A 15,036-nucleotide genomic window follows, 5' to 3' on the forward strand; every position below is an offset into this window, starting at 1 on the left:
CCTGTGATGGGGGCAACTAATTTTCCCAGACATCTGATGTGCACCACTTCCAACGGGCTTTGAAGGGTGCTTAAGCCACATTAAAGTCATGCAGATAGGCCAAGGTCCAGCTTTTTCCTGATTGACATATATGCTTTGACTGTGTGTGTGTTGGGGGTGGGGTGGCACATGGAACCTGTGTCAGGATCAGAGGACAAACTCTTTCAATCATATGGCTTCAGGGATTGAACTCAGGCCAGTAGATATCTTTACCCACGGAGTGAGCCCACCAACCCAAAGTTTAGCATTTTGTTTTGTTTATAAATTTACATAAGAGGGTGAGGAAGTAGTTTGTTTGTTTGTTTGTTTGTTTTTGTTTTAATCTTTTTTTTCCCATTGGCGTTGAGTTGCAAGAACATCTAGTCAGACATATTATGAAACCATCTTGCCTGCCTTTAGGAAAAGTATGGATCCGGTCAAGTCACTGTACCTCACAAAGTCTTTCTTTAAAGTGTACATATTGAAGGAACAAATCAGAAGACCTGATTTATAAAAGCATCTTGAAGGTTAAAGATATTGAGGACCTTTATGAAAGTAGCTATATTCGTCCCTATGTACCTCTAAAGTCTACATTTGATTTTTTTTTTTTTTTTTTTTTTGAGGCATTCATTCAACTGCTCTGGAATTTCTCTTGTGGTTAAGCAGTTAGTGACAGCATGCTGACAAGTGCACTTGGAGATTTCTAGCAGTAAAACCTACTTTTGGAGGCCCCTTTCCTTTCCATCATCACATTTAATGCTACAGCCAGTCAACCAACAGAATGTCAGATTTTCAAGGTTTCCCCTCTATACTTAGAATCTCAATACTGACGCTCACCACACCCTACAGACTGTTTCTCTTGGAACTCTTTCTCTGCCATTGCACTTAGGCATGCGTTGCTGCTTGCATTGTTCAGATCTGGAAAATCAATACTGACCTACTTTTTTTTTTTTTTAATCAGAGTCTGGCATGACTAGAAAGCCACATGGGAAGTGGCTGCTGAGACAGCGTCCCCTACTGTGGTGAGCACTCCACTAGACGAGATTTTAATTCTGTCTCCTTGGCAGCTCCCAGTCACCTCACCTCTCCAAAAAGAGATTTGGCTAGCACCAACGAATATTCCTACTTCCCACAGAGCAGTGACGACTCCTTTCATTTCTCTAGGAATCAGCTTCCCACCTCACCCAGCTTACCAGAGCGTCTCTCCCCTCCGTGCCATTTCCTTTTTTTGTTAAAAAGACTCTAAGGTGAAGTTTTGGATTGATATTTTTTTCTTTTGCCATTTGACAGTCCTTCACAACAGAGGACAATATTCCACTTGCCCTAAATTTTTGTTAGCAAATGCAAACCTTATAATCTACAAACTGGAGTGGAGGGGATCTAATTTTAGAAACTCAGAATTTCTTGAGTCTTGGCATTTAGTTTTTCCTTCCACAAGCGTGGCTGTCAACGTTATGTAGCCTCCGTCTCATTATTTGTTTACCTGTAATGGGACAAACATGAGGTATAGCATTTCAACTTGTACATAGTTAGGCCCTTTTGAACCAACTGTTGGCCTCTTGTCTGAATAGATGTCAGGAAGAATGTCCTGTTGGGACCTACGGAGTTGGCTGTGCCGAGACCTGCAGGTGTGTCAACGGAGGCAAGTGTTATCATGTGAGTGGTGCATGTCTATGCGAAGCAGGCTTTGCAGGTGAACTTTGCGAGGCGCGCCTGTGTCCTGAGGGGCTTTATGGCATCAAATGTGACAAGCGGTGCCCCTGCCACCTGGACAACACTCATAGGTGAGTGCCAGCTGACTCTGGAAAAACATTTTCTGTTAAAATGTAACTTAAGTCCCCAGGCCTTGGCAAGAATGGGTTCTCATTGACAGAAAGCATCACACTGAAGGACTAATTTTTGAAAGCCCATGCCCGAAGGGCTAAGGTTATTGTTTGTTGATGGGTATTAAGTTATTTTATCTTTGATGGGGCCTGGTAAAAAGATGATTTTTTTTTCTGAGATGAACAGAACTTTTCCCTAAGAGAAAGATTGTGTGACATTCCCTTTAGAAGCCAAGATAGTATGCAGAGACAGGGGTTAAGCCAAGTTCAGGATGTGAAAGCGTCATGCTTACTGCAGCATCTCTTACTTGACAACACATCTATCTACAGAGAGGAAGTGGGAGGGTTTTATGAAAGTGCTTCGCAGGTGGCTGTCACATGTGGAATAGCTTTCAGAACTGATTGCTCTGACACCCCCCCCCAAATCCACAGGGGTCTTTCAGCTCGAAAATCTCTCCAAAAATTTGGGATCAGGAAAGCACAATCCTTTCCACCCTACTATGCCATGTTTGTCCATGAGAAATATTCCCCCACATATCCTTTTCTTTCCCCTTCTCCAAAGGCCAGATATATATCCTTAGAATTCCCAGCCCATTTGCAGACTTCTGGAAAAGATAAATTTGACAAAAAAAAAAAAAAAAAAAAAAAATGTAGTACAGATGTTAATGGAAAGACTTTCATTTGCATTCAGTGCAGATGGTAATACATCTATACTTAGCCTTATCACATCCCTAATACACAAGAGGTAAAGGAAAACAGAGGTGCTTGGTCTATTCTTTAAGCCATTATTAGGAACAAAAGAAAAATGTACTTTATATTGTTTTCTCTCTCTCTCTCTCTCTCTCTCTCTCTCTCTCTCTCTCTCTCTCTCTCTCTCTGTGTGTGTGTGTGTGTGTGTGTGTATCTGTGTTTATGTAAGAAGTGTACTCTCCAAGCAATTCAAGCAACTTTACTATAATCAGCTTTGTATTTCCTTCACTGGGACATATTGTCACCTCTTACATGAAACATTTAGATAAATATTTAGGTAACAAGATTTATTTTTAACTTTCGGACATATAAGGAGCTGGCACAATTAAACACAAACCATGGGTCTGGCTTTCTTTATTACAGTAAGGTAAGCCTCACGTAGCATCATCACCAGGGGACAGCATTGTCCTGTGTGGACAAAGCTGAAATCTAACAAAGCTGCAAGCCTAAGAAAACAAAAGAACACGTCTATTCTGAGAAGAGCTAGAGCAGTGTGGGGACTTGGTTTTGGTTGGAGATGAGTCTCTAGACACAGGACCATGATGCTTTTGGCACAGGCCCCATCAGATTAACGCATACACTCTAACAAAGAAATAGGTGGAATTGTTTGACAATTACATAGATCAAAACAATAATGAAACGATGTGTATCAAATATTCAGAAGGTTTAGAAACAATTTAAATGCCTTTATTCATGAAAGCTATTTTAAAAGATTAGCTTTTACAAATTTCTATTAAAGCCAGATAAATACAGATTACATGAGTCTATCACATTGGATACTCAGTTGGAGTCATCTATTAGTTCTTGTATCTTGAATATCCTGCATTGCAAAATACAGAGCCCCTTGGAGATAAAAGGGGAGCTTAGAATCATTGCTTTAATTGAAAGCCTAATTTATTCCCTTATCATCTAATGAAGCAAATGGAGATTTGCCATTATATATAACTCATGCAATGAATTTATCCAAAAACCTTTTTGCGTATTTGATAATATACCCAATGCAATGTAACTTAATCACTTTATGTAGTCTTTAGGTATGTAAGTACTGATATATGAGAGCTGCGCTTTTGAGGAGGGGTTGGCATAGGCTAGCATTAGTTGCATCATAACAAACAAACAAATGATGCCAAATTTAGTAGCCTTTGGGTACTTACTGGCTGATGGCTTTTGACTGTGTGGCTCAGGCTCAGCATGCGAGGCTCTGCTGCTGAGCTGCTATCACCTGGCAGATCCACTGAAAGCTGATTGGTCCTGGAAATCCTCACCCCATTTGGCTGGATGACGGGAGTGACTAGGCACATGGAATTTCCAGCAGGGCAGCCTGGGCTCATTTTAGCCAACTGGCTTCTAAAGGCAACAACAAGCAGGGCAAGCTCTGACATCTAAATACCTTCAAGTCCTTGCTTATGTCATGTTGACTAACATTCATTTATAAGGTGAAACAGCCCTCAGAAGTGGGTGCAGATTCACTAGGTTCTACTTTTTTTTCTTTTTAGACTTGGAATTTGCTGTGTAGACCAGCTGGGCTTTAAACTTGGCCTCTGCTTCTTTATGAGTGGGGTTCCCTCAACATTGTAGCCATTTTATTTTGTAATCCATTATATAGTTGAAATTAATTTAAATATATTTACAAAGTATTATATTAATCCTATAAATCTTATTGAGCCCAAAGACATATTTTACTAACCTAGAGTTTTAGATAGAAAACTTAAGTTTCATAGTGGAAATGATTTTGAGTAAGAAAAAAATAGTTTAATTAGACTGTATGTATGTATACTAACCCTGGTTAATAAGGACATTAGTAGTCTTTAGCAATCAGTGTGTGCCTTATTTTATAAGTACCAGCTTTCCTATTGTTGTGATAAAGACCATGACTAAAAGCAAGCTGGGGAGGAAAGAGTTTATTTCGGATTGTGCTTCCAGGTAATAGTCCGTGACTGAGGGTTGTCAGGGTAGAAATCCAAACAGAAACCTGGAGCAGAAATGATGAAGAAAGGGTGCTTGCTGGCTCCGTCTCTGCTCATGCCTACCTAACTCTGTTATATAGTCCATACTCACTTGCCTGGGGATGGTGCCACCCACAGTGGGCTGGGCCCTCCCATAGCAATAATCAATCAAGAAAATCCCTCACAGACATAGCCAAAGGCCCATTTGATGAAGTCAGTTCTTCAGTTGAGGTTCCCTCAACTAGGTTCCCTCAGCCTAGGTTGTGTCAAGTTCACACTCAAAGCTAACCAGGAGGCCCACTGTTGTCACTGCATTTGGGCACAGACCTCATATAAGGAAATGAATAAAAGGAGGGCTCATTCTGTTTTCACCTGTATATCTTTTCAGTATTGAGGGGTTGAACTCAGCACCTCACATGTGCTAGCAAATACAAAGACTAGTGCAGTCCCAGCTCAGTATTTCTTTGAAACAGGGTCTCGGTAAGTGAATTTACAGTACGGACTCAGCAGTCCCTGAACTTGCAATCCTCCGTACTCAGCCTCCTGTGTAGCTGGGATCACCGACCCATATCCCTAGCCTCAGCCAATATTATGCACAACTGGACTCCTGTTATAAGTTAGCTATTAAGTTGAAGGACTGCTTTTTGAAAGTAGTTGTAATTATATGCATGTGTAAAAGGACAAATATTTTCATACGTATATAATTATATTTTCATGTGCAAAGCAATTTGTTCTTTAGACAGAAAACAGGTATGAAGTGTATTAGCCTTTCATCTCTAATCTTCTTCTATATGTAGGTCTCATTATCCAATAACTGCTTCAGTGAGAGCCCACTGTGCCTCCACACTGCTCTGGTGTCCTACACTTAATTACAAATTGCAGGATGCTAATCCTGTTGTCAGTCACTCTGAGAACCAGTGTGCTGGAGTACCACTCACTAGGGGCCATTGAGGATCATTTTCTCTGTCTGCACCACAGTTTATATTCACATAGCGATTTCTATTGTGCTTAGTATTAAGACCTATATCACAAATAATGCTTCTGGGTTTTTTGTTTGTTTGTTTGTTTTTTAACTGTAAGTCATTTTCTACCCAAAAGGTCCTTTTATAGCAGTTTAAATTAAGGTAAAATATTTTATTTTATTTTATTTTGATTTTCTCAGATACAAAGTTTTCTCATGTAAATTAGGCTGGATTTTGCCACCACTACACATGTGAACCTCTGGATAAGCCCCATCCTTTCCAGGCCTTGGTTTCCTCCTTTATGAAATGGGACCATGCCTGGAGCCTTAGGTGGTCATGGAAACTGAGGCAAATGATGCACGTAGGCAGCTGAGCAGGGTGGTGGCACCAGCTCAGCCTGGCAAATACTGGCTGTTAGTGTCCGCAGTCACTTAATCTATCTTCACAGACATTAGGTATTTCTCTGGGATTTGAGGCAATTCCCTTTAACACTAACACTTTTGAGCCACACGTGGTGGTGGTGGTGGTGGCGGCAGCGGGGGCGGCACACGCCCTTAATCCCAGCACTCAGGAAGGCAGAGGCAGGCAGATTGCTGTGAGTTCGAGGCCAGCCTGGTTTACCACGGCAGTCCAGGACAGCCAGGGCTACACAGAGAAACCCTGTCTCAAGAAACCAAAACCAAACAAACAAACAAAACAACAAACAAACATCCAAAGATTAACACTTTGGAAACAAAGTTTAGAGGAAACCCCAACTGTTGACACAGGTACTGTACTGGATCGCTTTGTGTCATGCCTCAGAGATGTGAGGGAGAAGCAGGGTTTATATGAAAACCAGATCTGGAGTTTGCTGTGTCCTTTTCACGCATTTACTCTCCAAGTCTTCGCTATGGGCCTACTGTGTGCTGGCAATGAGTAGCAAAAGAGTTTTAAGTCCTGTCCTCATAGATCTTGTGGGGAATGGAGATGTTGGAATAAAGTAAGTAAACTTTGCAGCCTGAGAGTGAGAGCCAAGGAGGGGTAGGATCCAGGAAAAGAGAGAGAACTGGAGAGACCTAATTAAATCTTGGTTGGTTGGAGAAGGCTTCTAGGAAGAGGAACTGTTTCCATTGATACCGAGGACAAGATAGATAGATAGATAGATAGATAGATAGATAGATAGATAGATAGATAGATAGAGAAATAGGCAAAAAGTAGGAGGAAGCATCCTTTAGGCGATTGGATTCCCCCCTCCCTCTAGAAACTCTTAAGTAGAAAAGCACCCTGGGTGCTTTTGCAAGCTGAAAGAAACTCAGTGTGGCCGAGTGTGTTGATAAAGTGAGAGCCATGAGAGCTACAGTGGCAGGCCTTTCATTGTTCGGTTGGAGTAGGTAACGGCCAATGTCAAGGCTTCCTAACCATATCTGGCATCACGAAGACAAGCCAGTTAAACCTATTGTCCTATGGTAAGTTTTTAGTACTTCCCTCTCCACTGTTTTTTGTTTTGTTTCTGTTTTTTTTTTTTTTTTTTTTTTTTTTTTTTTTTTTTTTTGAGACAGAGCAGGCTGGACTGGAATTCCCTCTGTAGTTTAGGCTTGCCTTGAACTCACAAAGATCTACCTCTTGGATCAACAGCATGCACCACCACCACCCAACAATAATTTACTATTTTACATCATGTGTATGGGTGATCTTGCTGTATGTATTTCTATACACCAAGTACATCCCTGGTACCCACAGAGGTCAAAAGAAGATTTTTGGATCCCTGAAAATGGAGTTACAGATGGTTATGAGTGGCCATGGGGGTGTTGGGAATTGAACCCTGGTCCTCTGGAAGAGCAGCCAATGCTTAGCTACTGAGATATGGCTCCATCCTCCCTCTCCAGCCTTAAAGGGTTCTGATTTAAGTAACAAATTGTAGAGTCATGTCAGTGATATTAGACAGTATGGGTTTTATTCCAAGTGTTGTTAACTGGGGAACCTTTGACAAACTTTAAAGAGGAGAAGGTATGGTATGACTGACTCTTTAGGTGAAGAGCATGTGTAGATACAGCGAGGGAGGTTGGAAGGCTTTTTAGTCCAGGTGTTGGCAAGGTAGGGAACAGTGGAGAGGACAGAGAGATGTGGATAGAGTCAAAATATAGTTTTGAGTTGAAATGGTTAAGTTCTAGTAATGGATTAGGTATGGGGGGGGGGTGGTGAGGCTGAAGGAGCAACGGAGACCAATGCTCTGCCCTCGTCGCAGAAGCTCCTTCTTGCAGTAGATGGGAAGTAACACAGAGGCATCACTGGTCAATACGCAGAGTGAGAGACTTTGGAGCACTCAGTCCTAAGTGGGATGTCTCCATCAAATCCCTCCGCTTAAGGACTCAAGGCCCACAGTTGTGCAGAACAGAGAAAGGAAAGAGTGTAAGACCCAGAGGTGATGGATGACTCCAAAGGAAAGTGTGTCTTCCAGACACAGCACGACCGATGCACATATGGACTCACAGAGACTGTGGCAGCACACACAAGACCTGCACAGGTGCAAAACCAGATAGGGAGCTAGTGCTGAACGGAAGAAATGGACATGGGGTACCATGCCTAACCAAGATACTATCTGCAATTAATGCCCACTGGCAAAGGGGGAAAACTGGCCTGTCTAATGGAACATCACTGGGTATATTACACACACTCTGGGTCAGGCCTCTTGCCCAAGAGTAATTAGCCAACAAAAAAAAAATGAACTCATTGATCCATTAAAAAGAAAAAACAACAGCTTTTTCTCTAATTTTGCTTTGTTTGCGCATTATTTTTGTCTTGCTGGTCTTTTGCCTATTTATTTTGATTTCTATATGTGTGTGTGCGTGTGTGTGTTTCTTTTTTGTTCTTTGTTTTAAAAAGAGAAAAAATGATAAAGTAGGGCGGTAGGGAGATGAGGAGGATCTGAGAAGAATTGGAAGAGGGGAGCACATGATTAAAATATATTGCATAAAAATTTGTGAGTAAAAAGTTAAAAATATATGCATAAATAATAAAATAATTTTAAAAGAGAATAAAAGAGAACAAGTCTAATCTGTGTACAGTAGTTCATAGTTGTGATCTTAGCAAAGGCAGAAGATCTTGATTATGAGGTCAGCTTGAGCTACGTAGCAAGGTCCTGTATCAGCAAGCCAGCAAATGAACAAACATGCCAGCGAACAAAGCAACTCCCAGGCAGGCGGATGGTGGTACCACATACAGAAGTGCAGATGACTGGGGTAGATACCGGATGTAAATGTAGAGAAGACCAAGGCTCTCAGCCTTTGATGCAGTAAGCTTGAGATGGCGTGAAGATGCCAGGTATTTGCCCAAGGATGATAGCAGGGGACTAGATCTATTCTTATACGTATGTAGGTCTAAATGTATCTGAGAGTCAAACCATTGTCTTCTGCGTCCAAATCTCTCCACCCAGAAATCTCAATTGTATAAATACATTTAGGTTTTTCTTCATGTTTCCCAAGCATGGTCTGATGAACCTCTTGGCCTTTTCCTGTGGATAGCTAATTGTACTAGGAGCCTGAAAGTACATTAAAAAACAAACAAATAAACAAAAAACCTAAACTTCAGAAAATGAAGATCAAACCAACCAGTTTCCTGGCTTGTTTTGAAGAAGAGAAGAAAGTAAAAAAAGAAATGGATAGACAGATAGAAAATAAAAATAAGAGGTTTGGGGCTGGAGAAATGGTTCAGAAAAAGACCCGGGTTTGGTTCCCAGCACTCACACAGTGGTCCCCAGCCATCTGTAATTCCAGTTCTAGGGTATCTGAAGCCTTCTTCAGACCTCTGGAGGCACAAGACATGCCTATGATGCTCATACATACCTGAAGGCAAAATACTCATGTACAAAAAAAGCAAAATAAGGTTATGGTGGTGTGGCTGAGAACTTCATTTGAGAGGGGACTTCAGGTAGAAGGCTGTGTGCCTTCCCGGGCATCACTCAGATAGATGAAAACTAGAACTACGTTCTGTCTTCATCCCTACAAATTCTATGAATAGCCCCCTCAGGAAGGCCATTTAGCAAATGTCTGGATGGAAAGTAGATTTTGTTGTCTGTCTTCTTTCAGGGGAGGGTTTGGGCTTCACGGGGAGGGGGCATATACACACAGTCTTCCTATTGTCAGCAGAGTTAGTTTGCTTGTAAAGGTTTTCCATGTCAAGAAGCACACATGCTTTGAGGCAGCGTGCCACAGAGTGCCTTATTGTGTCCACTCGCTTGCACAAACATCTTGGCACAGCTGACGTGTCCATTTGCTGTGCAGCAACAGCTGGCTGCTGGCCTGTCAATGTGGCTGCTGTTCCAGGTAGCAGCTGCTGTTTTACTGCCAGGTAGATGGGCTGGGAGGAGAAGCAGGTTGGCAAGGTCACGGCTTTTGGAATTCCTTGGATATCACGCAGTGGACTTGGCGTTGGCTGGAGCTCTTCTGTGTCCCGCAGAGTGCTGCCTTCTTATTGAGTTAGTGCTTTCAATTCAAGAGAATTAAAAAGAATTTTAGACCAAAGGGATACGGTTATTGTAGTTACTTGACTTGGGCACAAGGCTGATTTCATTCACTGTTTCTGCAATAACAGTCAAGTTTCAGCCAATTAATTAAGTCACATCACCATAGGAATTACGTGTAAATTGTTTTCATGGGATTACCAGCACGTTTAGTGATTACTGAGAAAGCAACATGTGAGCATGCCCGAAGTGTCATATGCTTATCCCAGAATGCCCTGTTCTTCTCATCCATGTCTCTCAGCTGCCATCCCATGTCAGGAGAGTGTGGTTGCAAGCCGGGTTGGTCTGGACTGTACTGCAATGAAACATGCTCTCCTGGATTCTATGGGGAAGCTTGCCAGCAGATCTGCAGCTGCCAAAATGGAGCTGACTGTGACAGTGTGACCGGAAGGTGTGCCTGTGCACCAGGATTCAAAGTGAGTAACTTGGGCTCTGGAGGCAGAAGAGGGGTGCAGTGTGGAGCATAGCAGCTGCGTAGCTTATGCGAGCTACCATGAATTTCATTGAATGTGATCAAACCGTTCATAGTACTCATGGGAAAAGAAGTCTCTGAGATAAATGACTTTCACCTTCCACTGACAACTGGCAGCACCAATAGGACTGTCAAGGTGTCATTAACGTTGCTAATGTCAATAATATCAGAACACATTAGGGAGTATGACCAGTTATAACTATTCCTTATGCACTCGTTTTAGTCTGACCTTTAGGCAACAAAGAAATAGCTTTTCCACATGCTCGTTATTAGTTATTATCTTCAACAGCTTCTGTTTTAATTCCACAAAATTTAAAGACACAACATGCACCAGGTTAGCATTTATGATACACTCAAATGCTGCAGTTGGTTGCATTTAGCACTGACATCTCTTTGGGGGGTCTAGAGTCTGCCATTGTACCTGTACGTACAACAAGAGAGTTGAATGGTACCTGTAGTCCTTACAACTTCGTAGCTATTAAAAATGGAAGTGGCAACTATGATTTACTCCCTCCCACTATAAAGAAGACGCCATTGAACTCTGAAGAGTGTTGATGGTCATTCCAGGCCGCACAATGTAGCAAGAGTGAGCAGAGAAGTCACAGAGCCAAGAGGATCTTTCCAGAGGCTTCTGATTAGTGTCGCAGCCTCTGGCTGGCCCCTGAATTAACCTTCTCTCAAGAGTCTTTTGTGTTTTTGAAAAAAGGTGTTCCTTGGTCACCTTTGGTAGCTCAGTTATGTGTTTAATGGCCACTGTTGGCTAAATCACACCACCAGCTGAGTGTTGGTTTGATTTGACCATTAACAACGTCACATATTATGCAAGGAGACTCATGAAGCATTCAGAAATGGTGGGCAGTTTGTGTTTATGTTTTTGTTGACAATGACTTTATGGCTATGATGTACTTTAATATATCCACTTGTGTAACCAAGGGAGAAAGGTTTATTTTGGTACTTTTTTGGAGGGATCCTATTAACTATTTTATCATAAACACGGGCCGGCCATCGTTATATTTGAATCCTACACATTGTATTTAGGAATGGTAACATAGTAACTTTCCAAAGTATAGAGTGTTAAAATTAGTGAGACAGTATAATTAGGTCTATTCTTGTTTGTGTTAGCATGGCTTCTGCTGGTAAAAAGCAGACTGCATTTTGCTGTTTGTGCTCATGTAGGGAACTGACTGCTCAACTCCGTGTCCTCTGGGAAGCTACGGGATAAACTGTTCTTCTCGTTGTGGCTGTAAAAATGATGCTGTCTGTTCCCCTGCGGATGGATCATGTATCTGTAAGGCAGGTAAGTGTATGTATGTGAATCTCTTATTTGGTCCTGGTCCTGTCACTTCCTAGAGTTATTGGAAGGACACCTTGGTGAGGGCTCTAGCTCTAAGTTCCCTAAAATCTGTGTGACCTCAGCATCCCTCATCTTTCCTGAGGCCGGGAAAGACTCATAGTTGGTCCTCTCTGAAGTTGCTGCCAACTTTCAAAGTCTGAGTGCAGAACTCTGGGAAGGGTAAACAAGCAGACATGTCTCTGCCCCCAAATGGCCAGACTTGGAGTCTTGACAAGAAATGCAGCCAAGCACAGATTTTATGTGTGGCACAGAATGTGTCCTCCATAGATGCAGCCACAATCTTGGAAACACATTTTTCATGGTTGATGCCTTTTGCTTCAAAGATGAGGTTATTTTTCCAAGAACAAGTCTTCTACTTCCTCCCATATAAATAGACAATGCTTATTATTCTACCCTGAGCATTGCAGCACATTAAAGGTGACCTCACTCCACATCCCTTCCCAGGAGCCCAGGGGGCTTCCCAGCATTGGCATCCCCAGCCAATCACAGGGCACAGTTGGCTGTTTGGTTCCTCGGGGGTTCCTTTTCATTCCTGGTGGAGGCCTATTGTGACAAAGCCAAGCCTGTCTGCCACTGTGGGGACCCGGTGCTGGGCAGCACTGTTATGCATCTCCAAGATGCATCTAAAGGGCGACACGGCTTGGAAGGGCCCAGCAAAGCTCCCTATCAACTTTGTTTTCTCACACACTCTGCCATTCTTGTCATGCAGGCTGGCACGGGGTGGACTGTTCCATCAGGTGCCCCAGCGGCACATGGGGCTTTGGCTGTAACCTAACATGTCAGTGTCTCAATGGAGGTGCCTGCCATACCCTGGATGGGACCTGCACCTGCGCGCCTGGATGGCGAGGGGAAAAATGTGAACTTCCCTGCCAGGTATGTGTGCTCTGGGTAGCCATGCCTGGAGGACTATGCAGGAGGGCTGACTTCTTTGTATAGGTTATTTTTATTTTTATTTTTCTGACTGAAACTGACTGAGTGTGACTAGATCTTCAAAAACTATTACAGGAAGTAGACAGAGGCTGGAAAGGGATAGAGTGGAAATCAGTTAGGTGGGCTTTGAAGAATGCCTCCTTCTTTCTTTTTATCCCTAGGCTGATTTCCCAGCCCCCCAAGCCAGCATTTTCTGTGTCTTATGCACTCATCTCTTGGTGGGAGCCAGGCAGCAGCATTGGTCAAACACCCAGTGTATGCCTCTCAACTCTCCACGTATTTTGTTTTCATTATAATGGAAATCTGTAGGCTTTGGGGTGGGAAGTGACAGGGGGCTGAAAAGGGGGCGGTGGCTGGTGTCACAGAAATGTGCACTGAAGTGATGAAAGAAGGTTTGGAAACAGACTTGGTTAATGTAAATATTTCTGGAGGCACGGGAGTCTCCTCAGAGCTCACTCCCTTCCCTTGGCCTAATTTGGAGATATGCATCATCCTTAGAAGTCTTTCCCTGCGGCCAACTGAGGATGAAATGGGATGGGAACTCTCTAGTAACCTGTTGCATGCTTGCTTTCAAAAGCACTCGCCTGGTTTCTTTTCCTGTTTGCATTATGCTTTCTTCTTGAGCCATCAAGCATTCTTTCAGCGTTGGTATGTTCTCTTCCCCCCAGGACATTGTCAGATAACAATGTGACCCCCTGAATTGGACCATTTTAGAGACAGGGCTTCCACAAGGCCTCTTTTACCTCCTCTGGGCTTTCTTCGGTTAAGTACAAGCCATTTCCCAAAGGAGAAAGGATTCCTGCCCTGCATTTTTCTGTGCACTCCAACCCCCTAGGAGTTAAGCTAGCTTTGTTGTCTCTGTTCAGACCAGCGAACAAATTATCAATGGCTGGAGCTGGGCTGTTACGTCATGTTTTGCCTCCTCTTTATAGACAAAGTGGAAACCCTGGTGCAATCTGTCTATTGTTTTGCTTTAGAGGAATTATTAAGTCAGGGAAGTCTGATGGTTCAGTGGTTCCTGTTATAACAGCTGACTGCTGTGCAATCCTGTCAAACACTAATGGAGCCTAATAAGTGGCTTAGCTGGTTTCTTTGCTTAATAAATTCTAGACAAATGGTTACATCATCTAACCCTCACTGTTTGGTAGTGCTGTTTCCATGTCCCCACCCTCAGTCACTCATTGTTTGGGTGACCCAGGGAGGTTTCTGATGCCCTACACCAGTTCCTAGGACCTGGGGTAAAATATAAGTTTTCTCTTCAAATAAAAAAATACCTTTTTTTCTTCATGAATAATCAACCATGTTCATCCACCAAGAGTGTCCTCTTGGCATGTGCTTGGAGGGGCAGACGAGGGGGCTGCCAATGGAATGGGTATTTGCAATCTTGAATCATAATATACTATACAGATTAGACTCTTGGAAAAGAAAACATTAGAGAAATTAACAATAGATTTTCAGTTTTCTTTATTATGTTATATATTCCATTGATAGCAGTTTATGTAAATGAACCTAATTAAATTATATATACATATATATACACATATATACACATATATATCTCATGTAACATCTATGTTTTTATGTACTTATTGTCTATCTGTCGTGTGTGTGTGTGTATGTGTGTGTGTGTGTGTGTTTTATGTGGACAAAGACCTCTATTTCATCTAAGGAAGAGAATAAGACAATTATAGGGAACATTGAACTATATTGTAAGAATAATTAGAGACAAACAAACATGTTTTTTATGAGTTGTGGTAATGGTAAGAAAAAGCACTTTAAGTCATCCAGTATGCTTATATTTATTGTATGTATGCATAGATATGTGTTGGCATGACTGGTTTCACTATACATATCTCCAACTATTATATCAGCTATAAGCTAGAATTGAGGTGATTTAAAAAATGTTACCTCCTCTAGCCTGCATTTTGCATCATGCTGAGAGGTGATGTGATACATGTTTCTAAGAAGCATGTCAGGGCCCTTGTTGTTTGCTGTCATGGGAATAACTAGGTTTGTCATTGCTGGCTTCGATGTTCTCTTACTTGCAGGATGGTACATATGGGCTGAACTGTGCTGAGCGCTGTGACTGCAGCCATGCAGATGGCTGCCATCCCACCACAGGCCATTGCCGCTGCCTTCCTGGATGGTCAGGTAAGAGCTCAGGGCCAGAGTTGGAAAGAAATAACCAACACTTTAATATCTAGTGATGTTGCTTGCTCCTTCAAAGAAATATACACATGTCAGTTTTTCAGGGGGAAAAAAGTGGAGTGAAGTCCCCAGCAA

At 42.4% G+C, this 15,036-nt stretch overlaps 1 protein-coding gene across 1 annotated transcript in view; it reads left to right on the forward strand.

The window, feature by feature from the left end:
- Positions 1–15,036, forward strand: part of Megf10 (multiple EGF like domains 10) — a 111,071-nt gene that overhangs the window by 55,473 nt on the left and 40,562 nt on the right. Inside the window, exons 8-11 of the mRNA XM_051163214.1 lie at positions 10,239–10,413; positions 11,646–11,766; positions 12,533–12,696; positions 14,802–14,904. Of these exons, the coding sequence (XP_051019171.1) occupies positions 10,239–10,413; positions 11,646–11,766; positions 12,533–12,696; positions 14,802–14,904 (563 nt within the window). The remainder of the gene's footprint in view (positions 1–10,238; positions 10,414–11,645; positions 11,767–12,532; positions 12,697–14,801; positions 14,905–15,036) is intronic.

Source organism: Acomys russatus, chromosome 20, assembly GCF_903995435.1.
Source record: "Acomys russatus chromosome 20, mAcoRus1.1, whole genome shotgun sequence".
NCBI lineage: Eukaryota > Metazoa > Chordata > Mammalia > Rodentia > Muridae > Acomys > Acomys russatus.